General features: G+C 40.7%; 1 protein-coding gene across 1 annotated transcript in view; it reads right to left on the bottom strand.

Moving 5' to 3' along the window:
• The window catches only part of THADA (Thyroid adenoma-associated protein homolog), a 139,928-nt gene extending 113,902 nt beyond the window's left edge, over positions 1-26,026 (bottom strand). Inside the window, exons 1-4 of the mRNA XM_067155258.2 lie at positions 25,697-26,026; positions 11,252-11,349; positions 6,741-6,868; positions 5,430-5,672 (exon numbers count right to left, since the gene is read on the bottom strand). Coding sequence (XP_067011359.2) covers positions 5,430-5,672; positions 6,741-6,868; positions 11,252-11,349; positions 25,697-25,814 — 587 coding nt within the window. The 5' untranslated portion in view covers positions 25,815-26,026. The remainder of the gene's footprint in view (positions 1-5,429; positions 5,673-6,740; positions 6,869-11,251; positions 11,350-25,696) is intronic.
• Positions 26,027-26,447: the final 421 nt, after the last annotated feature.

A 26,447-nucleotide genomic window follows, 5' to 3' on the forward strand; every position in this document is an offset into this window, starting at 1 on the left:
CACACATATGATATACACGCCAGTTCCCGTTTTGACATGCCCCATTTGGACGTGACAAAATACTTGTTATCATATGGCATTCCCCAGACAACGTAATCTTAATCATAGCTTTATGATCTATATGTGAATGTATTGTTTAGCTGAAGATGACCCTATGTAGGGGGTCGAAACCGGTACTGTAGCATAATAAGTGCAATAAATAAGTATTGATAGGTGGAAGTCCTTTCCTATTTCTAATTGTCAGCTAACCACGGTGTCAGACCAGGACATTTCGACACCTTAATGATTATGGCAACCAGGTGGCCTATCTCATTATCATAACCAAAATCATCAACCACCCAGGTGTCAAATACTGTAGAAAGACTCCAACCAACCAACCAACCAACCAACCAACCAACCAACCAACCAACCAACCAACCAACCAACCAACCAACCAACCAACCAACCAACCAACCAACCAACCAACCAACCAACCAACCAACCAACCAACCAACCAACCAACCAACCAACCAACCAACCAACCAACCAACCAACCAACCAACCAACCAACCAACCAACCAACCAACCAACCAACCAACCAACCAACCAACCAACCAACCAACCAACCAACCAACCAACCAACCAACCAACCAACCAACCAACCAACCAACCAACCAACCAACCAACCAACCAACCAACCAACCAACCAACCAACCAACCAACCAACCAACCAACCAACCAACCAACCAACCAACCAACCAACCAACCAACCAACCAACCAACCAACCAACCAACCAACCAACCAACCAACCAACCAACCAACCAACCAACCAACCAACCAACCAACCAACCAACCAACCAACCAACCAACCAACCAACCAACCAACCAACCAACCAACCAACCAACCAACCAACCAACCAACCAACCAACCAACCAACCAACCAACCAACCAACCAACCAACCAACCAACCAACCAACCAACCAACCAACCAACCAACCAACCAACCAACCAACCAACCAACCAACCAACCAACCAACCAACCAACCAACCAACCAACCAACCAACCAACCAACCAACCAACCAACCAACCAACCAACCAACCAACCAACCAACCAACCAACCAACCAACCAACCAACCAACCAACCAACCAACCAACCAACCAACCAACCAACCAACCAACCAACCAACCAACCAACCAACCAACCAACCAACCAACCAACCAACCAACCAACCAACCAACCAACCAACCAACCAACCAACCAACCAACCAACCAACCAACCAACCAACCAACCAACCAACCAACCAACCAACCAACCAACCAACCAACCAACCAACCAACCAACCAACCAACCAACCAACCAACCAACCAACCAACCAACCAACCAACCAACCAACCAACCAACCAACCAACCAACCAACCAACCAACCAACCAACCAACCAACCAACCAACCAACCAACCAACCAACCAACCAACCAACCAACCAACCAACCAACCAACCAACCAACCAACCAACCAACCAACCAACCAACCAACCAACCAACCAACCAACCAACCAACCAACCAACCAACCAACCAACCAACCAACCAACCAACCAACCAACCAACCAACCAACCAACCAACCAACCAACCAACCAACCAACCAACCAACCAACCAACCAACCAACCAACCAACCAACCAACCAACCAACCAACCAACCAACCAACCAACCAACCAACCAACCAACCAACCAACCAACCAACCAACCAACCAACCAACCAACCAACCAACCAACCAACCAACCAACCAACCAACCAACCAACCAACCAACCAACCAACCAACCAACCAACCAACCAACCAACCAACCAACCAACCAACCAACCAACCAACCAACCAACCAACCAACCAACCAACCAACCAACCAACCAACCAACCAACCAACCAACCAACCAACCAACCAACCAACCAACCAACCAACCAACCAACCAACCAACCAACCAACCAACCAACCAACCAACCAACCAACCAACCAACCAACCAACCAACCAACCAACCAACCAACCAACCAACCAACCAACCAACCAACCAACCAACCAACCAACCAACCAACCAACCAACCAACCAACCAACCAACCAACCAACCAACCAACCAACCAACCAACCAACCAACCAACCAACCAACCAACCAACCAACCAACCAACCAACCAACCAACCAACCAACCAACCAACCAACCAACCAACCAACCAACCAACCAACCAACCAACCAACCAACCAACCAACCAACCAACCAACCAACCAACCAACCAACCAACCAACCAACCAACCAACCAACCAACCAACCAACCAACCAACCAACCAACCAACCAACCAACCAACCAACCAACCAACCAACCAACCAACCAACCAACCAACCAACCAACCAACCAACCAACCAACCAACCAACCAACCAACCAACCAACCAACCAACCAACCAACCAACCAACCAACCAACCAACCAACCAACCAACCAACCAACCAACCAACCAACCAACCAACCAACCAACCAACCAACCAACCAACCAACCAACCAACCAACCAACCAACCAACCAACCAACCAACCAACCAACCAACCAACCAACCAACCAACCAACCAACCAACCAACCAACCAACCAACCAACCAACCAACCAACCAATAGCAAGTTGGAAAACTTGTGTCCAGAACCCTTGAAACTGAATACACTGCCTGAACATGGAATGAATAGCTTAGTGCATTGCAGCACGGTCAGTTATGGTTCCTAGCTCTGAACCTGGGAGACAGGTAGGTACGAATTCCCTGTCGGCCTTCCTCTAAATGGTTTTCTGTGGTTTATCATTTCAATTTCAGGCAAATGCCAGGACGGTATCTTCCTCAAGGCCACAGCTGCTTCCTTCCCCTTCCTAGCCCATACAATTACACCTACACCCACAGACAACATTCTCGCACAGTGGTATATGTAACAGGAAAAGCAGTTATAGAACTGATGAGTCAAACATGTTCTTGGACACTTCTGGCACCAAAAACTTAAAAAAACTGTCTGAACAGTTAATCCTATTAACACGTTACCTGCCATGCTACATTTGACAACCCCCTACTTCAATGCCATTTTGAATTAAAGATAGTTTATCCCTATTTTATTGTGCATATATACTGGTAATAAACCATAAACGAGGCAAAAATGTTAAAATTCAGGAGCTCACAAGTGCCATCCCAGCACATTTACTTTTAGTCATTACAAGCACTTGAAATAAAACTGCTAACTCGATCGGGCACTGGCCATTGTTTAGCCTTTCATGGGAGATTTGGCACAAGAACTTCAAGCCACATTATTTGCTTACTTTTACTACGTCAAAGTCTACTGCGTGTTAGTGTCTATGGAAACGAGTGATTACATAGATGCTATCAGGGAGGTGGCTGGCTGTGGACCCAAAATCGAACACCATAACCTGCCATCGCCATGTTACTTGCATTTTGTTACAGTGTTCATAACGTTCCCAACACTAATGCATGTACTACAATATCACTTACTTCATCATTACAGATTTGTAGGCCATTCCGTAGCAGCGTACAACAGTGCAAAGCAAACCACGCTAATTTTTTCACATGGTCACCTTCTTGAAGCAAGTTTTAAAAAGCTGTAGACCTGCCAGTAAAGTCAAGTCATATAAATTTGAGAACTTGCTTGTTGATATTTCCTTTGTATACGGTATAATATTGCAGTGATGTAAAACAGACAGCCTACCATAAATACGTACAAACAGCACACGATGTTCTGATAAAAATGAATTTACTGTATTAATGTTTATCTAATCTGTAAATAAATGTTCAGTGTTCATACAAAATTGTATTATCAGAGCTATCTTGGTGATTTCATCAATTTTATTTTAAATTTCAGTGTAACTTCATCCCTTCAAGAAAAAACCCGCGTAATTTACTTAACTTGATGTTAGAACAAAAACTTTGGTCAAAAAATGTAAAAATTATGCGGGTTAATACAGTACTACTTTCTAAGTATCTTGATTATATTGTGATTTTTATTAAATAAGTACAGTACCGTAATGTCGCCTTATTAAATTAAATATGTGAGCCAAAGTAAGTCACAGTTTCAAGTAATTTGTCTCATATACTTATTTATCCATAAATAGACATGGGAATGGAAAGAAGATTTTTTACAAGTTGCTTTATATCGCACTTACACAGATAAGTCTTATGGTGATGACGGGATAGGAAAGGGCTAGGAGTGGGAAAGAAGCAGCCATGGCCTTACTTAAGGTACAGCTCCAGCATTTGCCTGATGTGAAAGTAAGAAACCATAGAAAACCATGTTCAGGGTTGCTGACAGTGTGGTTTGATCCCAGTATTTCCCGAATGCAAGCTCACAGCTGCGCACCCCTAAGCGCACGGCCAACTCGCTCAGTAAAAAGGGTTGTGAAGGTTGTGAAGGGATGGTGTCCTTCCTGTTGAAAGTGCAACTTCTTAAAGAGCAAGAGACATCATAACACGCTCCATAGTTTCACGTCGGATAGTAATAAGAAGTTAAGTTAGTCGGCAGTGGCAGCTCATAGACAGTTGGATAACAGTAAACGTGCAATAATAAAGTCTACATAGTAGTCGACTTTAGATGGTTTGAAGTTAACCCCATGACCATGATAATGACCATAATTTTACTGTTAACTTCGGCCGCGCCTTTAGGGGCGTGCAGCTGTGCGCATGCATCTGGGAGATAGTGGGTTCAAACCCCACTGCCGGCAGCCCTGAAGATGGTTTCCCGTGGTTTCCTATTTCCACACCGAGCAAATGCTGGAGCTGTACCTTAATTAAGGCCATGGCTGCTTCCTTCCCACTCCTAGACCTTTCCTAACCCACTGACACCATAAGACCTATCTGTGTCCGTACGATGTAAAACAAATTGAAAAAAAAGCAGTTGAGTTCTGAATTATATTTTCTTCTCCTCTTTATACCACGTCCATTATCAAATGTTGGGGATCACAATGTTTATCAAAAGTTTGTTGATGGCAGCCTGGAACAATTGTCGACTTCATATCCCGAATCATTGCTGCACGTTCTGCAACTGTAGTAGGCTGTAAGTTTCTGGGTCCCTCATTACATGAACGAAGTAACAAACTTCAATGGTCTTCAGAACTTTTTCCCCCTTCCCGAAACTCTGGAACACCACCTCATTCCAAATCTTCTCGGTCGAGCTGATACGGAGTATTCAGCAGTAAATCCAAATCTCAAAAGTGGTCGACTTCTTCACTCATGTTCCCGTGAGTGTCCAGGCATAACATCTAACCATTCGTACTCACAGGGATGAAGCAAAACCATGACTACAGAAGACTAATTTCATGGAGTAGAAACTTGAAACAGTTACATTTAACTTACAGAATCTATGATATATAACCAAAAAATACGAACAGAAGGCTTCCAGAACATCGTATACCTACCCCAGAACTAAGATGTAGCTATCTAGGCAATCTTTCAGGAAATGCAGAGCATCATTACAACATAACATCAACGCTCTCACTCCCATGTCAAAGTTGTTAAAACAGCCAGCCAAAGTATTCACTGTAAAATGTTTATCAGCGTGAGCTTCAGTCTTCTTGAGATCTGTCATCAGCAGCTGAAGTCGAGAGGACAAGCACTTAGTGGATGTTTCGTGTAAGAGCTCATTGGAAGATGAAAGCAACCTGCAACAGTAACAAAATAAAAATGAAGTCGCATATAGAATATATTATTATTATTATTATTATTATTATTATTATTATTATTATTACTACTAATTAGAACATGCATAAATAAACAGTATCAAGTTAATGGACAATGATAGCATCAAATAAAACAGTTTATAAGGAAATTTAACCAGTATTGTGCACGATTAGGAAAAAAACGTATATCATTCTTTGGACATCTTATCAGAACACATGACACCGGAATTAGCAAAATCCTGCTTCTGTCATGGTATGGTGGGCGGTTTCCTGGCGGGGAGCATCAGAGGTGCATTTTTGCAAAGGTGAAGTAAAGACTTCTGCTGCTGTCTGCCAGGAAATGTTGGAAAAGGTGATACCACGTATCAATTCGAAGTTGTTACAAGGGAAATTGTGAATTTTTCAGCAGGATATGCCTGCTGCACACACGGCGCAAAAACAATATAGCAGTGGTTGGCAACCAATGTCGCACAGTTCATCAATGCTGGTGACTGGCCTAGTGGAAGTCAGGACTTCAAACCACTGGATTATTCTCTGAGGCAGAAGCTCGAGGCGATTGCATGTCAAAAACGGCACCGCAATATTGAGATGTTAAAAATATCAATCACATAGCTGTCAAAAAAATTCCACTGGAGACGATTCGCCGCTATGTTGCTGCACATTGTGATCATTTCAAATAAGTGCTCATTCTGTAGCACTTTTTGTGTTTTGTCAGAATACATGTATAATAATGGGTTTGCGTTGTTTTATTTAGCAGTTATATGCAGGAAAGTACTAGCAGAACTTATGGCAGCACTATGTAGGCAACTGTACATGGGACCAGTATATTCAGGCAAAGAATTTCTTGTAGGAGGAGAGGTGATCTCCCTCCAGCTGAGTGGCTACAAATGCTGTCTGTTCTCTAACAGCCTAAAACTGTGTCAGCAGTAGACCTAAAATACCACTGGAACTGGAAAATCCATCATAAAAATAGCCTAAGTAAAGCAAATGTAGCAAAAGATGATAAATGCAGAATTTTAATCCTGTTCACTAGTGTGATTTGTATCTTACCTTGCAACAGCACATTTCAGTGGACTCTTCAGCTCAGTCTGAACGAATATTTCAATGAGAAACTTAATGAAGTACTCATGAAGCTGTCTCTGAGAGTGATCATCATTGCTGAAATACTTCTTGGCCATCTAGAAGAGAAAACAACAAAATATACACAAACATCTTTCAATAAAATTTTATATGAAAGTGAGTACAAAATCCCAGTCTGTTGTTGTTCCTAGTCATACTGTAAGTTCCCTTCCTCTAGTCAGTAGCGTAGCCAGGATCGCCCAATGGGGGGGGTTACAGTTACAAAATTAAGATATAACATAATGAAACTGCTTGTGCGTGTCTGGTACGCGCATGTATGACTGTCATAAGGATACGCCCCAAGGGCTCTGAACTTTGGAGCGTGGGTTGGCGACCACGGGGCCCTTAGCTGAGTCCTGGCATTGCTTCCACTTACTTGTGCCAGGCTTCTCACTTTCATCTATCCTATCCGACCTCTCTTGGTCAACTCTTGTTCTTTTCCGACCCCAACGCTATTGGGTTTGCGAGGGCTAGGGAGTCTTTCATTTTCACGCCCTTCGTGGCCCTTGTGTTCCTTTGGCCGATACCTTCATTACCTTTGGCGCTTTGCTATACGAGGAATGGTAATTTGTGTGTCCAATTGAGAAGCTTTCTTGCTTGCTTGCATAAATATGTTTATGAACTCCTCTTCTGCGTTTCCTCTGATCTTGATAATTCTGTCCTCCACAACATTAGCATATGAAAATGCTTTTGTAATGTCCAACTCTTCACTTTGAAAAAATCTGCTAAGAAGAGCACTTACATTAAATACTTGATTTAGTATATGTAGAGCATTAGTGCAGGCTTCTTTATTATTCCATTGTACTATATTTTCAAGAACTGCAACGACGGCATCAAACAGTTCTAGAAATACTGCAATTGAGTCATGGCGCTCCACCCATCTTGTTAGACACAATGCTTTAAGCCTCGTTTTGTCACTTTCAGGAACAGTGGCATCTATCGATTCTTTAAATGCATTTAACCTTTTAGGAAAACTAAGAAATGAACAAATATTCCCCACAGCACCCAAACAGTTTCTGATTCCTTGGATTGAGCATGCATGGGTTATAGCAAGATTGAGAACATGTGAACTGCAGTGCACGTACAAAGCCAACGGGTAGGTCTCCCTTATTATCGCTTGGACGCCATTAAACTGCCTACTCATAGCGTTAGTTCCATCATATCCTTGTCCTCTTAAATAATTTAAGTTGACTCCTATCTTCTTAAGCACATCAATTATTTTGGCAGCCAAACCTCTTCCAGAGGCGTCAGTGATCGGTACAATCTGGAGGAAGTCCTCCCTGAGTGTCTGAGAGTCAGGGTTGACATACCGAACACAACGTGACATTTGTTCCATTCCAGAAATATCACTTGTCTCATCGGCCATTATAGTGGAACACTGTGATCTGTTCACTCTGCGCACGATGTTTTCAACAATAAAGTAATTGCATACGTGAGTGATCTCGTTTTGAGTTTGTGGGCTAATGTACATAGCATTGCGGCTGCTTGTAAGCAAATGAGTTTTTAAATCCTCATCCCCATTTCTTGCACGAAAATGAAGGAAAGTACTAAAATTTCCATCATTTTCAGTAGGCTCTTCATCATTCAATATAATGGGTCCATCGTCTCTATGTCCTCTAAGGGGTAAACCTTGGCGGCCACACAAAATGATAGTTTTGATAATAGGAATAATCTTCTTTCTGTTGTCTTCAATTTCCTTTTTCATGTTGTTCTTACAATTTACTTTTCGTCGCACCGACGTAGATAGGTAGATACGTAGATGGGACAGGGAAGCAACCATGGCCTTAATTAAGGTACAGCCTCAGTATTTGCCTGGTGTGAAAATGGGAAACCACGGAAAACCATTTTCAGAGCTGCCGACAGTGGGGTTCAAACCCACTATCTCCCGAATGCAAGATCACAGCTAACTGTACGGCCAACTCGCTTGGTTTTACGTACATGTAACCATGTAGTTACGAAAGCATGGTAAGATAGTTAACAACTAAGTGAACTAATTTGAATGATTATAAAATGAGTAATTCATCTAAGAAGAATCGAATATCGGTATTATTTTTATTTTATTTTCAAAATCCACTTGGTGGCTGCGTAAAGACAAAGAATACACTATAACAACTTCGTTAAATATAAGGATTTTTTTTGTAAATGATAAATCCATGATCTTTGTCTGACGAATATAAGTGGTGTCTGAATGAGTGTCAGAAGAGAATCCCTGAGCGCTTTGAGGTCCTTGGTACTGATGTTGAAACTCGTCTTCTTAGGGATTGTCCCTCTTGCACAGATCATGAGACCCCTCACTTCTACGTCGTCAAGCTCGTATTTATTGTTGTTATATGGCTCTGTAGGCAGGTAGATATACTTCTTTTCTCTGTCTACTTCATCTGGTTGGTCGTACAGTAACAGATTTGGCCTAATCCAGCTTTAAAATCTAGTTCAATTTGAAGTTTAAAAACATAATTTTCGAAACGTTTGCACTTGACAAATGGGAGCATAGTATGACCCTGCTTTGAGAACAATAATGTCCTTTTTCTATGTACAACAAATACCTTACAATGCGGAGTACATTGTTCTTTTAGTAACTTGACTTGCGGTGCGGAATATGAAGCGTCTATTAACGAGTGTCAGTTCAACTTCAGGACAATGTCAATCGGAGTGTTTCTATTGAGGCGAGAAGATAAACAAACCACCGTGACCGTTTCAAAAATCTTTTCTGTTTCAAAGCATCGATGTAGCTGACATGTACGGAAGGACTGAGCTTCTGTTCACGCAACACACGGTACATGAAACGTTGTGGTGTCGAGGCATCGAGACAGCTGATTGAGCCGGCGGTGTTTCGAAACACACACACACTACGACCAAAGAGCTGGCGTGGCAGTCATGCAGACACCTCCATACTGACTTTGCATATTCCAACAGTTAATAGACATTATCTATTTTCTATTATCTATTATCTATTATCTATCTATTTTAAGCAATGTTTATTTAGTTTATTGTTAACTGTCAGTTTATATTTATTTTCTTTTTGTGAAAGTTCCATGGGGGGGGGTTCTAACCCCCAGTAACCCCCCCTGGCTACGCCCCTGCCTCTAGTATCCATGTGTGAAGAATGGACAACCTTATCAGGGAGGACAGCAGAAACTTTACAGGAACATTCTAAAGAGGCTGTAGTAAATGATCAGCTGATATAGCGATGTTCCAGCCGCAAAGGTCCAAAACATTTTGAGCAAAAGCAACGGAGGCACAAATCCAATTAAAGAAACTTTGACAGTGAAAAAGATGATCAAGACCTTGCACTGCACCACAGTCACATTCAGCATTCTATATATATAACCCCATCTTAGCCAGACCCCATGACTAAATGGTTAGCATGCTGGCCTTTCGTCACAGAGGTCCTGGGTTCAATTCCCGGTGGGATCAGGGATTTTGACTTTCATTAGTTCATTCCTATGGCTCGGAGACTGGGTGTTTGTGCCACATTCATCCTTAGAAATCATCCTAGGTAGGGCCTCATCCACAGTGACACACAGATCGCCTATACAGCGTCAACTTGGAAAACCCACACCAGGCCTCTGCGGAGGCCATACGCCATTATTATTATTATTACCCCACCTTTTGACTGTAGTCTCAGTTCTTATTCTCAATCAATCTACATTAATCTGCATTAAGGCTGTCAACCAAGTGGCAGATTCTCTATCAGTTGTTTACCAAACCCCATGGCACAGCAGCCTATCAAGGAACCACTGCTCAGCCCAAAGGCCTGCAGGTTTCGAGGATGTCGTATGCTTCATTTTTAACAAGTTACTACTGAGTCAATGCGGTTCATCCTGTAGCCATTATTCACTGCAATTTCTTCAATAATCTGATACATTTTGGGGCACAGAAAGAAGTCTATGAATCATGCTACGGAAAGTAGCTATCTTGCATTGGAAGGGGTGACATGAATTATATGGAGTTATTAAATATGTAGAAGTGAGTTTCCTGTAGACATTAAACGTGTGGGTATTTTTAGAGTGGTAACTGAACTAATAAAATTTAATTCGAAACTGTTTAACCTGCTGATCAGACTTGTCTTGCAGTTTGTTTGCTTTCCCCATTTTCTTTTTTTCACCCCTTCTCACCCCCATGCCAAACTACCTATCGGAATTTAGTAAATGAAGTAATTCTCAAGTTGACGGTTGGTACCTTAATACGAGCAGATTATATCATCAACATAATGAAACCAGTGAACAATGTCTTTAATGCGAGGGTCCACTGACGAAAGAAGCTTTGTAGGTTGAGAATGACTTTGAATAACGTCAAAACTTAAGTTCCTAAACTGGAGCAATTTGTGGTAAAACTACACCTTAACCTCATCATAATAAGTAAATATTACAAAATATCTGCTACAAGCTTAAATAGTTGAAAAATTAAGCACTAATTATGTAAAAATCTGTAATAGTACTCACAGATTTCAAGAGCACCAACTGTTCTTCCACAGTCTTTGTCGCAGAGAAGTTTGCTACCTCTGAATGTAGGAGGCTTTCTCCATCATGTTGAAAAATTTCTGAAAGAGAAGTAAAAGTAAAAAAAGAGCAACAAAAATGGGGGAAGGAAGAATATTACTCTGTAAATTGTTAAAACCACTTTCGCCATTATTGTGTAAGTTACTAGCAGGTGCAGCAGCAGCATTCTGTTTTCATATACGTAAATGGTACGCAGGGTCTTGTAAAATAACGTGCTACTTAGTCTCATGGGGTGATTAACAACCGAGATATTGATACTAACTCCATATTTTTAAATGGAACGGCACAAATTTATACAGCTGATTTAAAAGTTCATCTGCGTACAAGTTCAAATATGTAAGTATTTTCAAAAACGGACAATTACTTTCTGAGATATAAATAAGAACAGCATGCGCGGTTTTGCATGCCGCATCAGACGGCGTGAAGTCGGGCAAAGGATTAATATACAGGGTTATTCACCTAACATGTTACACGCAAATAACTTCTAAACCATTAAAAATATCAGCATTCTGTTTTCATATTCGTAAATGGTACGCAGGGTCTTGTAAAATAACGTGCTACTTACTCTCATAAGGTGAATAATCACCGAGATATTGATACTAACTCCATATTTTTAAATAGAATTGCACAAATGTATACAGCTGATTTAAAAGTTCATTTGCGTACAAGTTCAAATATGTAAGTATTTTCAAAATCGGACAATTACTTTCTGAGATATAAGTAAGAACAGCATGCGCTGTTTTGCATACCGCATTAGACAGCGTGAAGTCGGGCAAGGACATGTTGAGCCGCAAGCAGTTTCCTGGGAGTGAGTTCAGCCACAGAATGGGTACCAGGCATGTAAGCACCTCATACACATGTGATGGGTTTGCAAAGTGTGTATGACAGGCGAACACATGACAGGACAGAAAGGGCTGATGTGTTTAAAACGAATAAAATAAGTACTTTGTCTTGAAAGGAACATAATGAAAGCTATATTGTCACTGGTTTTACTGTACAGTTCATACTACTCTATGAGTTGAGAAATAAACATAACACAAAACACCGGAAGAGCTCCTTCTAGAAAAGCAAATGTTCAGAGCTGATCATGGTGAGATGACAGCAACACTATTATTTATGTTTTATTTTACACGCATTAATCTCCGCAGAGCTCCAGCGCGACTGTAGTAGCGTGCATTCGGGAGAGCATAGGTTCGAGTCCTGCCTCGGCCAACCTGACATTGATTTTCATGGTGTCCCATGTTCAACACCAGGAAAATACCGGATAGGTACCTTTGTGATAGGCCACGGCCGATTTCCTTCCAAATCCTTCCCATTCCCATCCGTCAGAAAAAACGCTAAACTGAGTGCAGCCTATTACATGTCAAAACAAAACAATACAACTTTAATCTCCCTTCCCCGTTGTGTGTTCGCCAGTCATACAGTAACGTTGCACACCCAGGGTATGTTACGGTACATCACATTATGTTTAGAGTACACACCTGGTATCTGTTCTGTGGCTGGAATCAAGGCCAGGAAGCAGTTTGCGCCTCAATATGTCCTTGCCCGACTTCACGCCGTCTGATGCGGCATGCAAAACCGCACATGCTGTTCTTATTTATATCTCAAAAAGTAATTGTCCGTTTTTGAAAATACTTACATATTTGAACTTGTACGCAGATGAACTTTTAAATCAGCTGTATAAATTTGTGCCGTTCCATTTAAAAATATGGAGTTAGTATCAATATCTCGGTTGTTAATCACCCCATGAGACTAAGTAGCACGTTATTTTACAAGACCCTGTGTACCATTTACGAATATGAAAACAGAATGCTGATATCTTTAATGGTTTAGAAGTTATTTGTGTGTAACATGTTAGGTGAATAACCCTGTATATATTCATTAACATACTGTACATTGGTTTCACATCTAATATTGGTTGTTTTCTATTATTTTAATATTTCACCCCCTTACCACCCCACCCGTAGGGGCATCTTCCCCAACAGTTTTCTTTCCCAAACAGTAAGCCGTATGTGTATGATGTTTGGTTGAAAGCTATGTTGGAACATATCCACGTACATCCATAATCTCAGTCATTTTGGACATTCTTTTTTCACACCTTCTAACCCCCATACCAACTGGGAATGAATTTTGACTTATTTGCTATTTGCTTTACGTTGCATCGACACAGATTGGTCTTATGGTGACGATGGGACAGGAAAGGCCTAGCAATTGGAAGGAAACGGCCGTGGCCTTAGTTAAGATACAGCCCCAGCATTTTCCTGGTGTGAAAATGGGAAACCACGGAAAACCATCTTTAGGGCTGCCGACAGTGCGGTTCGAACCCACTATCTCCCGGATGCGGGCTCACAGCTGCGCGCTCCTAACCGCACGGCCAACTCGCCAGGTGAACTTTGACTTTGACTTAAACAGCATCGAGAGTGTCTAAGTTCATCTCCGCTAACCCAGATTATGGATTTCCCAGTGACATTGGTCATTTTCAGATGTTTACATTTCACCCTCTTCCCTTAGGGGTGCTAGGGGTTTCTCGCCGCTACAGTAAATTTTCCAGATAGTAAGTTGCATTATGTGTATCAAGTTTGATTGAGAGCTACGCTGGAACATACACACATTCACCCGTTAATCTCTGTCACTTTCAACATTTTCTTTTCTCACCCCTTATGCCATTATACATAGAAGAAGAAGATACAAGAAGAAAAAGATTATCTGTAAGGAATACGTCATAAGTGCCACATACTGTTGGTCAGGCAACCTGCTGATCAGACTTGTCTTCCAGTTTGTTTGCCTTCCCCTATTTTCTTTTTTCACCCCTTCTCACCCCCTATGCCGAATTACCTATCGGATTCCGTTCAAACCACTTCCTAAACCCTCTCAGGACTAATAAGAACAAACTGTACAATTTTCAGCAAAATCAGTCCAGTAGTTTTTGATTCTATAAAGGACACACAAAGAAACATTCATTTTTATATAGAGGAGATGGATAAGTCAAACATACGAGTAAAAAAGATGACCTCCCAGTAGAAAAGCAATGTCTCACTCTGCAAGAATCACTGAATGCTTTACAATCGGTGTTTAAATTTAGAGGTATGAAGCTACCACCAAGTAAGATACGATGGCCAGTTTTGTAGGGTTATGACAGCTAAGAGTCATTCATTTGAAGTACTGGAGGTAAGGACAGTAGAGGAAAGCCAAACAGATAGGAACAGATGTAGTATACAACAGACTGACTCCTTTGCTGAATGGTCAGCATTCAGAGGGTCACAGGTTCAATTCCCGTCTGGGTTGGGGATTTTAATCGCATGTGATTAATTCTTCTGGCATGGGGACTGGCTGTTTGTGTTTGTCCTAACACTCTCCTTTTCATATTCAGACAACACACCACACTAACATATAATAATGATTACATCCCTCCACACAGTGAGGGCATTCGGCCTTAAAACAGGGCCAAATCCACATGTGCGACACAGTCCGCACCCACGACCTCACAAGGTATGGGAAAAGTAGTAGAAGAAGAAACGGAGATGTAGTACACAACAATAACATAAAAATGAGGTACAAGGGTGAAGTGGGGGCAAAACCACAGGAGAGCTCCTTCACTAAAAAGACAAGTCGGAAATTGAACGTTATCAATCTTATCTTGGAAGAGGTAGAAGTGCTTATTGTGACCAACCCATTCTAAGTCATATTCTTACATTTATATTAAAATATCGCAAACCAATCAGCCTTTTCTGAAACAGGCAGCCGAAGAAAAAACAAACTCTAACTCCTTTTCCCTCCCTTTGCTCAACCCTCAACAATTGGTAGCATTGTCAAGTGATCACCTCAGAAAGCCGCAAGGAACAACACAGCATCGTCCTCCAGTCAGCAGTATAGCAAGTTGAGTAACACATGGCATCCGTACTATGAATTGAATTCTGGGAGTAACGCCATACTGAATTAATTTCACTGAACCGGCTACTTTGGAATATGTTACTCGTTCTGTGATGTTTTACTAAAAACATAAACTTAGACTACTTATTGTAGGCAGGTCAATCTTCAGCAGTGGCAATGACTGGGATCCCAGGACACTTTCAGTTTTTCATATTTTTGTAAGATTGTCCCCGTGTCCTGAAGGGTTTTGCTCAGAATACTAAATGTCCTGCTATTCAAATTTATTATTATTATTATTATTATTATTATTATTATTATTATTATTATTATTATTATTATTATTATCATCATCATCTTGCTATCAGCTTCATGAAATTGTACGGAAGAACTGGGAACTGTTAGAGAAGATCCATTCATCCAGTAAATAGGACAGTGGCCGCCTATTGCAGTCCCAATCCTCAACCACCCACTAACCACCAAGAAGAAGGAACGGCAAGAAGAAGGTATGGAGTAAAAAAAAAAAATAATAATAATAATAACTGGAAGAGATTTCACTGTATCCAAGTGAGGCCCATTTCTTTCATCAGTTCACAGTGAAGTCATCAGGGTTAAGATCCATTCTGCAGAGGCACTGGATCCTGGCAATGTGACGCAGAAACTGACAATTTCCTTTACGTCAATATAAGCTACATTCTCGATCTTAAAATGGATAAATACTTCTCTCCACCTATTTTCAATCTTGCAGTTTGTGCATTCCATTCAGCAGTCTTCCTCCACTGATGGGGTATATCCAGCAGCAGTTTCTTGACACAATCTTCTGACAAGAAGTTTAAATTAGTCAAAAAATTTCAGTAATTTTCATATATATATATAGTTATAGAGCCTCCGTGACTCAGGCGGCAGCGCGCTGGCCTCTCACCGCTGGATACCGTGGTTCAAATCCCGGTCACTCCATGTGAGATTTGTGCTGGACAAAGCGGAGGTGGGACAGGTTTTTCTCCGGGTACTTCAGTTTTCCCTGTCATCTTTCATTCCAGCAACACTCTCCAAAAACATTTCATTTCATCTGTCATTCATTAATCATCACCCGAGAGGAGTGCGACAGGCTTCGGCAGCCGGCACATTTCCTATCCTCGCCGCTAGATGGGGGCTTCATTCATTCCAATCCTGACCCGGTCCAATGACTGGAAACAGGCTGTAGATTTTCATTTCATATATATAGTTATGCCTTTGCTGGCAGGACCAAATATTTACAATGTACTATGTCTTCTGATATGGGCTAGAGCAATTTTGTTACTTTCATTGATCTGTCTCTGTCTTATCCTTGGCTTTGACAATATGAAAGTGACTGAGGTATGAGCGATGCTAATGCCAGTCCCTGCTATGAATGGTGTGAAAATGTTGCTCATAGGGTCGGTTGGTGCATGCATTTCAGTGCGCTTGGTGGACTGATATCTAATTGCAACTTCTGGCTCAGTGAAGAAAGCAACTGGAAACCACCTCACTCCTCATTTCCCTAGTACGCCTCTTCAGTAATACCTAGGCCATCTATGACAGCTGATGGCGGAGCTATTGAGGATCCAACCAGCCTCAGGGCTGAAGACTGAACATACATATACAGTTACAACAAAGAAACTAAAGGAAATCCAGCTTTGTGAATCAGGAATATTCTAATATCCTACGACATATTTTTGCTATGTGGCTAACTCTTATGCCTGCAAATGATAAAATATTTAAGATGTACCCTGCTCTAAAATAATTTTTCCTCTCTGGGAAGAGCTGACCAACGACTCTGCGAAAAAATGTTTGAAGATCCACACACCGAGCTGTGTGTACATTTTGTCCATGGAAACCTAACTCAGTTTCATGACACTAAAAGGGTGTTAAAAGTTGAGCAGAACGTACTTGAGTGAGCAAATATTATGAATGATCTTAGAATTAAACTTCAGAGCTGTAAGGAGGAGAGGTTTGGGTGTGCTACAGTTAAGCCTATGCTAAGCCAATACGAAGTGGAGGGAACCATTACACCATCACCTTCACATCATCTGTAAACTGCCTTATATGTAATTCAAATTCTTTACTCATATAGTACAGCCCATATAAGAGAACAAAAAGGTCCAATAACATTGCAATGCAGGACCTCCTTCCGAATCATAACAGGATCTTCTACTCTAATTCACTCAGTTCTATTTTCTAAATTTTATCCACCCATTCAGTCACTAATGTTCCTTTATCATTTTTTTTTTTCAACTGGCTTTACATCGCACCGACACAGACAGGTCTTACGGCAACAACGGGATACGAAAGGGCTAGGAGTGGGAAGGAAACGGCCACGGCCTTAAATAAGGTACAGCCCCAGCATTTGCCCGGTGTGAAAAATGGGAAACCACAGAAAACCATCTTCAGGGCTCCTGACAGTGGGGTTTGAACTCATTATCTCCCACATACAAGCTCACAGCTGTGCTCCCCAAACCGCACGGCCAAATCGTTCAGTCCGATGTTCCATGTCACATATATACATACATACATACATACATACATACATACATACATACATACATACATACATACATACATACATCTTCATTACAGGCAGTTCTGCCTCTCAGTGTTCAGTCTGCAAGCCTCTGTAAATTTACTAATTCCCACCACAATCTTCTATTTGCAACTTGTTCTGTGGCCTCGTTTAGTTCTATACCTCTTATCTTTAAATTGTTACAAACTGAGTCTAACCATCATCGTCTTGGTCTCCCTCTACTTCTCTTACACTTGATAACAGCGTCCATTATTCTCCAAGGTAACCTATCCTCCTCCATTCACCCCACATACCCCACCAGTGAAGCTGGTTTATGCATACAGCTTAATCCATCGAGTTCATTCTTTCATTGTTCATCTCCTCATTCCGAGTACCCTCCTGCCATTGTTCCCACCTGGTTGTACCAGCAATCATTCTCGCTACTTTCATGTCTGTTACTTCTAGCTTATGAATCAGATACCCTGAGTCCACCCAGCTTTTACCGTAAAGCAAAGTTGGTCTGAAAACACACCAATGTAAACATAGTTTCGTCCCGGACTTGACTTCCTTCTTAGAGAATACTGTTGATCACAACTGCAAGCTTACTGCATTAACTTCGCTGCACCTTGATTCAGTCTCACTTACTATACTACCATTCTAGGGGAACATACATCCTAAATACATGAAATTATCCACCTGTTCCAGCTTTTTATCCCCAATCTGACATTCAGTTCTCTTGGATTTCTTGCCTACTTGGAAAGGCTGATACTCACTGCACCTACTCTCAAGAGCTAAGATATTAAACTGCAGGCTTTCGGTACAATCTGCCAATTAAGACCAAGTCGTCAGCATAGGCCAAACTGCTTATTACATCTTCATCCAACTGAATCCCTCCTTACCACTTCATACCTTTCAGCAGATGATCCACGTAAATTATGAACAACAAAGGTGAAAGATTACAGCCTGCCTAACCCCTGTAAGTACCTTGAATGAGGAACTCATTCTACCATCAATTCTCACTGCAGCCCAATCGTCACCACAAATGCCTTCCACCGATTTTAATCTACCCTCAGTTTCATAATCCCACAGTATGGCAAACATCTTTTTCGTTGGTACTCTATCATATAACGTTTCTAGATCTATTCCGGCTCCATGGCTAAATGGTTAGCATGCTGGCCTTTGGTCACAGGAGTCCCGGGTTCGATTACCGGTGGGGCGGGAATTTTAACCATAATTGGTTAATTTCGCTGACATGGGGGCTGGGTGTATGTGTCGTCTTCATCATCATTTCATCCTCATCACGACGTGCAGGTCGCCTACAGGCGACAAATCAAAAGACCTGCATCTGGCAAGCCGAACTTATCCTCGGACACTCCCGGCACTAAAAGCCATACACCATTTCATTTCTAGATCTATGAAACATAAATATAACCGTCTATTCCTCTCGTAGCATTTTTCACTTACCTAGTCCATACTGAAAGTCTGACAGTGACAACCTCTCTGTGGTCTGAAACCACACTGGTTTACATCCAACTTACTCTCGATCACTGATCGCACCCTCCCTTCCAAAATCCCAGTGAATACCTTGCCTGGTATACTGATCATTTTGAAATACCTCGATAGTTGTTGCAATCCTTCCTGTTCCCTTGCTTGTGTGAATATTTGGTTTAACATTGATTTAAATGTGGCCATCATTACATGCTAACCATTTGGCCATGGGGCCGGACAACTTGTATATGAAGGTGTGCATGTCATGAAGGTTAATACTTTTAACAAAATTCCAAAGATATTTCTCATTTTGTGTAGTCACTTGTTATTTCATTCTCCAAATTTGTCTTTTTAAGAGTTCAACTGTATTTCTCATTTTGTGTACAGTCACTTGTTATTTCATTCTCCAAATTTGTCTTTTTAAGAGTTCAACTGTAACACCCGTTACAATGGAATGTCTGAACTACTAATCCCATACCAGCACAGAAGTCCAGTAAATACTTCCCATTTCTATTAGCTTCCATATCTTCCCCACATTTACCAATCACCCTTTTGTATCCTTCAGTTTGATTTCCAACTCTCGCACTGAAATTGCCCATTAGCACTATCCTATCCTTGGTGTTAACCCTGACTACAATGCCACTCAATGCTTCATAAAATTTGTTAACTTCATCCTCATCTGCACCGTCACGTGGTGAGTACACTGAAACAATTCTCGTCCTAATTCCTTCAACTGCCAAATCTATCATACACTCATTTACCATGCCTAACAGAAACTATGTTGCGTGCATGATGAACAGTCCTACCCCACACCCCTTTTAACACCTATCAAGTACACTTTATAATCTCTCTCTTCCTTGTTATCTCCCCTTACCCGAATATCATTAACTCCTAACACATCCAGACGCACTCTCTTTTCCGACTCAGCCAATTCTGCTTTCTTCTTCCATAAGCCCCAGTAATATTGATAGCTCCCCATCGTATTCAATTTCGTTCGCCAAGTTGTTTCCAAGGTGTCCCTTGCGTGTCAAAAGGGAGTGGAACTCCATTACACCCATAGGTCCGAGGCTTGCTTAAAACCTTCACTCTGAGTGTGCTCGGTGAAAATTCTGTGAAACAGGATGCTACCCTTACTTACACGTAGTCCAAGTGAGGATCTCTTCTCTAACGGATTAGAGCACAAGCCGCCTGAGCACAAGGAGGGCCATGACTCAGAATGTGTCCGAGATGCCCACCCCATTCCATAGCAATTGGTATCCTGAATCTCAGAACCACTTACTAGGCCACTCAGATGTTGCCCATGATACAAGAACTAGGACATGACTAGAGTAACCCACACCATGAAACATTATGTTCCTTGTAAGACTAGAAAAAATACAGTCACACCCTAGGATAGCTTCAAGAAGCAGCCGACAACCCCATATTTCACATCAGCATTGCTACCAATAAAAAGTAAAATAATCTAAATACCAAATAACCAATTACAAAGATATTCTAATAATGAGATGGGTTCAATTATTTGTTAACTCCCATCAACACAATAGATTTTATATAGGCCTATATTTGGAATTGCGCACAAAATTATGAAATTCAGTCTTTACTATAATCGACTATCGATCAGGCTCTCTTGCTACAAACTGTTATATGATACTTCACACACGTGCATGCAGACACACACACACACACTCTCTCTCTCTCTGTAGATTTGGCTCATGAGACTTCTTATTAGTACACAGTTTATGATGAAAGCCATGAAATGTGAGTCTTGTCAAAATAGACCTTAGTGGTTGGTATTCGTTTATCCATCTCCTGTCTATCATTGTGTCAGTGGTGTAGAAGTCTTGAGCTATTTCTGCACGTTTTCTTCTCTGGATCACTTTAGTAGTTAGATTAGTAGCACATAGTGGTAGATTCAGCTGTAGAACTACATAGAACTGTTCTCTTGCCAGTTCATAAACTAGACAAGAAGATGCAGACCTCGAGACTCCCAACACTTTTTTCAGGTATGCTGCTATTATTTTCTCCATTGTAGTTAAATCAGTTAAAGTTTTTCCCAAATCAATTCTATACCACATATTAGTACTGTGGAGATTTTCATGTGGAATAGTGTTAAGGCTGTTTGTAACGACAATGTGGTAATGTTCTTAATACTGTACATACCTCTGACAGAAGCTGTAGCTTTCTCCTTTATCTAGAGCCAGAATGAATTAAATGAAGTCTCTAGGGTAATGCCAAAATACTTCCTAGCGTAAAACGGGGTAACTTTGGACACTTTTGAAATTAAACTGTCAACAAATCTTACAGTTTAAACGATAAAATAAAGTTATTGGCATCAAACTCTGCATTAAATATAAATATATCATATGTAATGTTTAATTTAGGTCAGACTTCATTTTATGCCTGATAAGTTAAGACCCTAAGTGCCTTTGTTTTATACTAGTGATCATAGTTGTACATGCTAAGTCAAATAATAACCAACCTATGCCAAACAATATCACTTCATATTTTCACATATATTTTATCACATTTTTCTTGCCAACATTTTTGGCTAATCTACTTGTGTATGTTGATAAAACCAACAATTGTCCCTTGTCTTACAAAAATTCTGATTTCACCTATCTACTGAATTGAAATGGGCACAGTGGCGGATGTATAGCAATACACAGCACTACCCGCTCATTCACTCCCCTCCTTTTCAGTACTGGAGTGAGACAGTGTTGATTATTTATGTCAGGACACCATTTCTGTGCATGTGTGTACCATAAGCGGCTCCATGATTTGTAAAACCTAAAACGAAATCTGTCTTTCATACCTACTTCAGTGGGGGCAGATATAATATACAAAACATCAACCAAAATTTCACATGGCATGGCTTTGTCATTTTTAACGAAAGTGTCCTTTGCTGATGATACTGACTTGAGGCCTGTAACCTCCGATTCTCAGATAGAGATCACTTTGTTTACAACATATGCATGTCTATATACATACCTTATTCTTTCTGGGAAAGACACCTTCCCCACACGGTGATGTGATATTTTCATTTACTGTATCTGTTGTTTTTTTTTCAGAGATCGAGATCAGTGATGCCCTGTGTGGTTTAGTAAGGTGCATAGAAGACACTAATGTTAAGTCGGTTACTGCGATTCAAAAATCAATTGCTCTGTGGTGGGACATTCAAATCACTGTACCAATGTAAAAAGTTACCCTGTTTTATGGTATATGAATTTACAGTCTCAATCTCCTTTTCTTCCTAGGGTTCATGCATGAACAAGGCTATTACAGAATACACTCATACACCGGGCATAAGTGCATAGGAAGGAGGACTTTCCATTATCTTCAATCATGCAGTAGGGGAAAATTCCCGACACTGAGAAGGAAGAAAACATGATAATCATGAAGTTTACTGATTTGACAATAGAAAGGGCATTCAATATATAATGCAACATATTTTATTTCCCGGCCAATTTCGGTTTTAAAAATTGGAATTTTGTTTGGGATATCTCTGAATATTCCTGCTTCACCTCGTAGAGTTTCATTAATTTCTGATAGGTGGCAGTGCTACAACTAGCCTTCAAAATGGTGCCTGTAATGGAGGTGTGTACCAAACAGAGAGCCAGGGCTTCACAGATATTCATAGGAGCTTGCAGAATGTCTACGGAGACCTGGCAGTAGACAAAAGCATGGTGGGCCTTCTTCACGACAACATAAGACCTCACACAAGTCTGCGCACCCAACAGGAGCTCATGAAACTTCAGTGGATTGTTCTTCCTCATCCACCCTACAGCCCAGATCTCGTCCCTTCCGACTTCCATCTGTTTGATCCAATAAAGGATACATTCAGCAGAAAGCACTACATAGATGACGGGGAAGTTATCGATGTAGCACGATGTTGGCTCCGACATCGACCAGTCGAGTGGTAGGCTACCGTGCAGACATAAAGGCCCTCACATCATAGTGGTGTAAGGCCATATCACTGAATGGAAATTATGTTAAAATAGGGTATTGTAGCAAAGGGATTGGGGAATAACATGGTGTATTTAAATCCTCAATAAAACCAACCTACTTTTAGGAAAAAAATTGTATATATTTAACTCCCTTCATAATTTGGATGTAGATCAAATATGGAACCTCCATCAAAGACACAGTAGAATAAGGGTCCTTACCCCAGTCAAAACTGAAAATAATGTCATTATGGCAGGAGACTTTAGAGTAGACAAGACAAAGTTCAAAACAAGAATCATATTAGATATCATCCACAAGGCAAAAGAAATAACCTATACTGCTTACAATGGTACAAGTACTATACACATAATCTTTTACAGAGGAAATAACATACATGCCATAAATCAACTTAGTGTACGGAAGTAAGCAAACACCCTGCTGTCAAAACATGTACCAATACGTACCAGTTTTGACCTTATGACAAATCAAACCAAACCCTATAGCGCAACAGCCCCGAAGGGCCAAGGCCTACCAAGCGACCGCTGTTCAGCCTGAAGACCAGCAGATTACGAGGTGTAATGTGGTCAGCACGACTGATCCTCTCGGCCGTTATTCTTGGCTTTCTAGACCGGGGCCGCCATCTCACCGTCAGATAGCTCCTCAATTGTGATCACGTAGGCTGAGTGGACCTTGAACCAGTCCTCAGATGCAGGTAAAAATCCCTGACCTGGCCAGGAATCGAACCTGGGGCCTCCGGGTAATGTAAATAAATGACCAGCTTAGACTCGTACAAAACTCTCTCAAGAAAGTTAAATATATCAGACTTAATCACAACAAACATGCTTTAGATAACACAAAAAGATACTTGACATATACTAACATTAACCTTGCTATGAGCACCATTCAAGATACCGGTACACTGAATGCTGCAACCATGCCAGTCAGAAGGAGGAAGAGTAAACCCTGGCTCAATACAGAATGCTACCAATACCAGAGAGAAACATTAATAATAATAATAATAATAATAATAATAATAATAATAATAATAATAATAATAAGAGAAAAGTGCAAAACGTGCATAGATATTCTGCATATAGCAATTTAGTCGCTACAAAGTTGTGTTAGGGATATACGTCTCTGGTGACACAATAGTGCATGATACTGATCACACTGTTTATCGCGGGCCGATGACATTCGATGTTAGGCCCCTTAAAACAACAAGCATCATCACAAGCACTGTTTATCGCACTGTTCACAAACACACGATAATTCGTCCGGAGTGTGGAAACCCTTTTTCTTGCATATGCAATGGTGGAACCCGTGCACTGCGAATAGTCCGCACTTTTCAAGCCTGTAGACGTCACTGCATTTAGCTAATATCAACTCCAGTAAAGATCTCTTAGAAGAATACACAAGGAAGAGAAAGGAATACAAGAAATTTCTAAAGCATAAGAAGTCCCTTCATTGCTTTCAAATGTCCCGATGGACAAGTAGGAGGATCATTTCATGCAGATCTTGAATTCTGCACCCACCCGATACAAGACAATCATTCAAGACATCCGCAGCAAACGAAATGAAGTTGGCAATACAGAAGACAAAACACAACAAAGCTGCAGGTCCATAGGCTATATGATTTATAATGAGGTGCTTAGGGATTCGGCACATGTTGGCTTACTAATAAAAATTTGGACAGAAATCTACAACAAAAGATGTTTAACCATACGTCAGATTCCAGAAGACTGGAGGAAATGAGCAATAAAGGTAGGCCTACAGTACTTTATAAGAGAAAAGGTGATGCAAAGGACCTCAACTCATAGCATGGAATAGCTTTGGAAAACAATATTTTTAAAATATACTCAAAATTACTCACCAAAATAATAGGAAAAACCAAACTGTTCTTGACCAACAGTTTGGTTTCAGAGAAGGAAGATCGATACTACAAGAAACAGGTCGTCTTCTAGGCCTAAATGGCATTGATCAAGCTCTAATACATCCAAAACAAAAGTTCCACACAGTTTTCATTGACTACACCAAAGCATCTAATCTAATCAATAGGATGAAACTTTTAGAAAAACTGGATGTCATGATGAAGGGAGGAAATGAAATCACATTAGCTGTTAAAAACATTTTGACTTTCAACAATTTAGAAATAAGGGATGGAATAACTAAACATGAGAGATTACTCAGATGGAGTGTTTTAAGGTGACCCACTGAGTATTTTATTGATCAATATTGCAACTGCTGATATTATAAAGATTTTAGAGACAACAAATTCAGTATCTTTATATGCAAATGCAGATGATATGGTTCTGGGCTCATCCAACAGGTATGAACTACAGAAAGCATTAAATGTTTTATACCTCTGGGCTGATGAAAATGACTTCAACATCAATTTCACCAAAACACAATATCTTTTCGAATACAGTAGTAAACCAATAATAATAAAAACGGAACTATTTACCACTAGAGAGGTTCGACAAATTTTCAACAACTTTGAGATATTTTAAGAAAAGACTGACAGGTACGGAATCTGACACCTGGTGACAGCTCTAAAGCTGTAAAGCTACACTTACTTGCTTCTTCCAACAAAGATACGTCAATGGTCACAGATTTAATTCTCTTTCGGTCATTACTTGCAGGTAGCGGCGAAGATCCCGATTTTCCACCTGACCTGAGTACCATCGTTGTCATTTTTATTTCAACTTGACAAGTAAGGACTGCGAGCGCCAATTAGAGGGTCTTCAGTTGTCAGTCATAGCCACCATATGTCAATAGCATTGTATACATGATTTTATCTAGTTTCTGAAATAAAAGACGAATTCAGAACAGAAAAACCGGAAACAACCATTTCTCCTGACAAAGTTCAAGCGTTTTGCAGTCGTGTTTGTTTACTTCTCTTTGCTTCTTTTTTTTTTTACGAGTTTGCGAAGTGAGTAGCAGCATAGCCACAAAACACGAATGAAATTACCTCATTATCAAAATTTTACTCTAAATTACCCTAAATTGTAAAAAATACAAAAAGAAACAATAACTTCAAGCAAATACTCTATCGTATTTGCTTCAAGTTACTTTCACTCATATTACAGTACAATTCTTATTTTCCAGAGTTGGGTTACAACGTTGGCGCTGGTGTTGCGAAAAATGGCGTCTTGTTTGTTATCGTAACGTAGGCAATGTTTATTCCTCATCATCACTTGGTGATATTTCCCGGCAAATTCTGTTTTGAACTCGTTTTGTGTTACATTATTTTATCATTGTACGTGCGTAGTTGTACTGCCAGTCTGCGTTAGGTATTTAATTTCATTCCACCCGTGCAGTTATAAT

The sequence above is a fragment of the Anabrus simplex genome, chromosome 11, assembly GCF_040414725.1.
Source record: "Anabrus simplex isolate iqAnaSimp1 chromosome 11, ASM4041472v1, whole genome shotgun sequence".
NCBI lineage: Eukaryota > Metazoa > Arthropoda > Insecta > Orthoptera > Tettigoniidae > Anabrus > Anabrus simplex.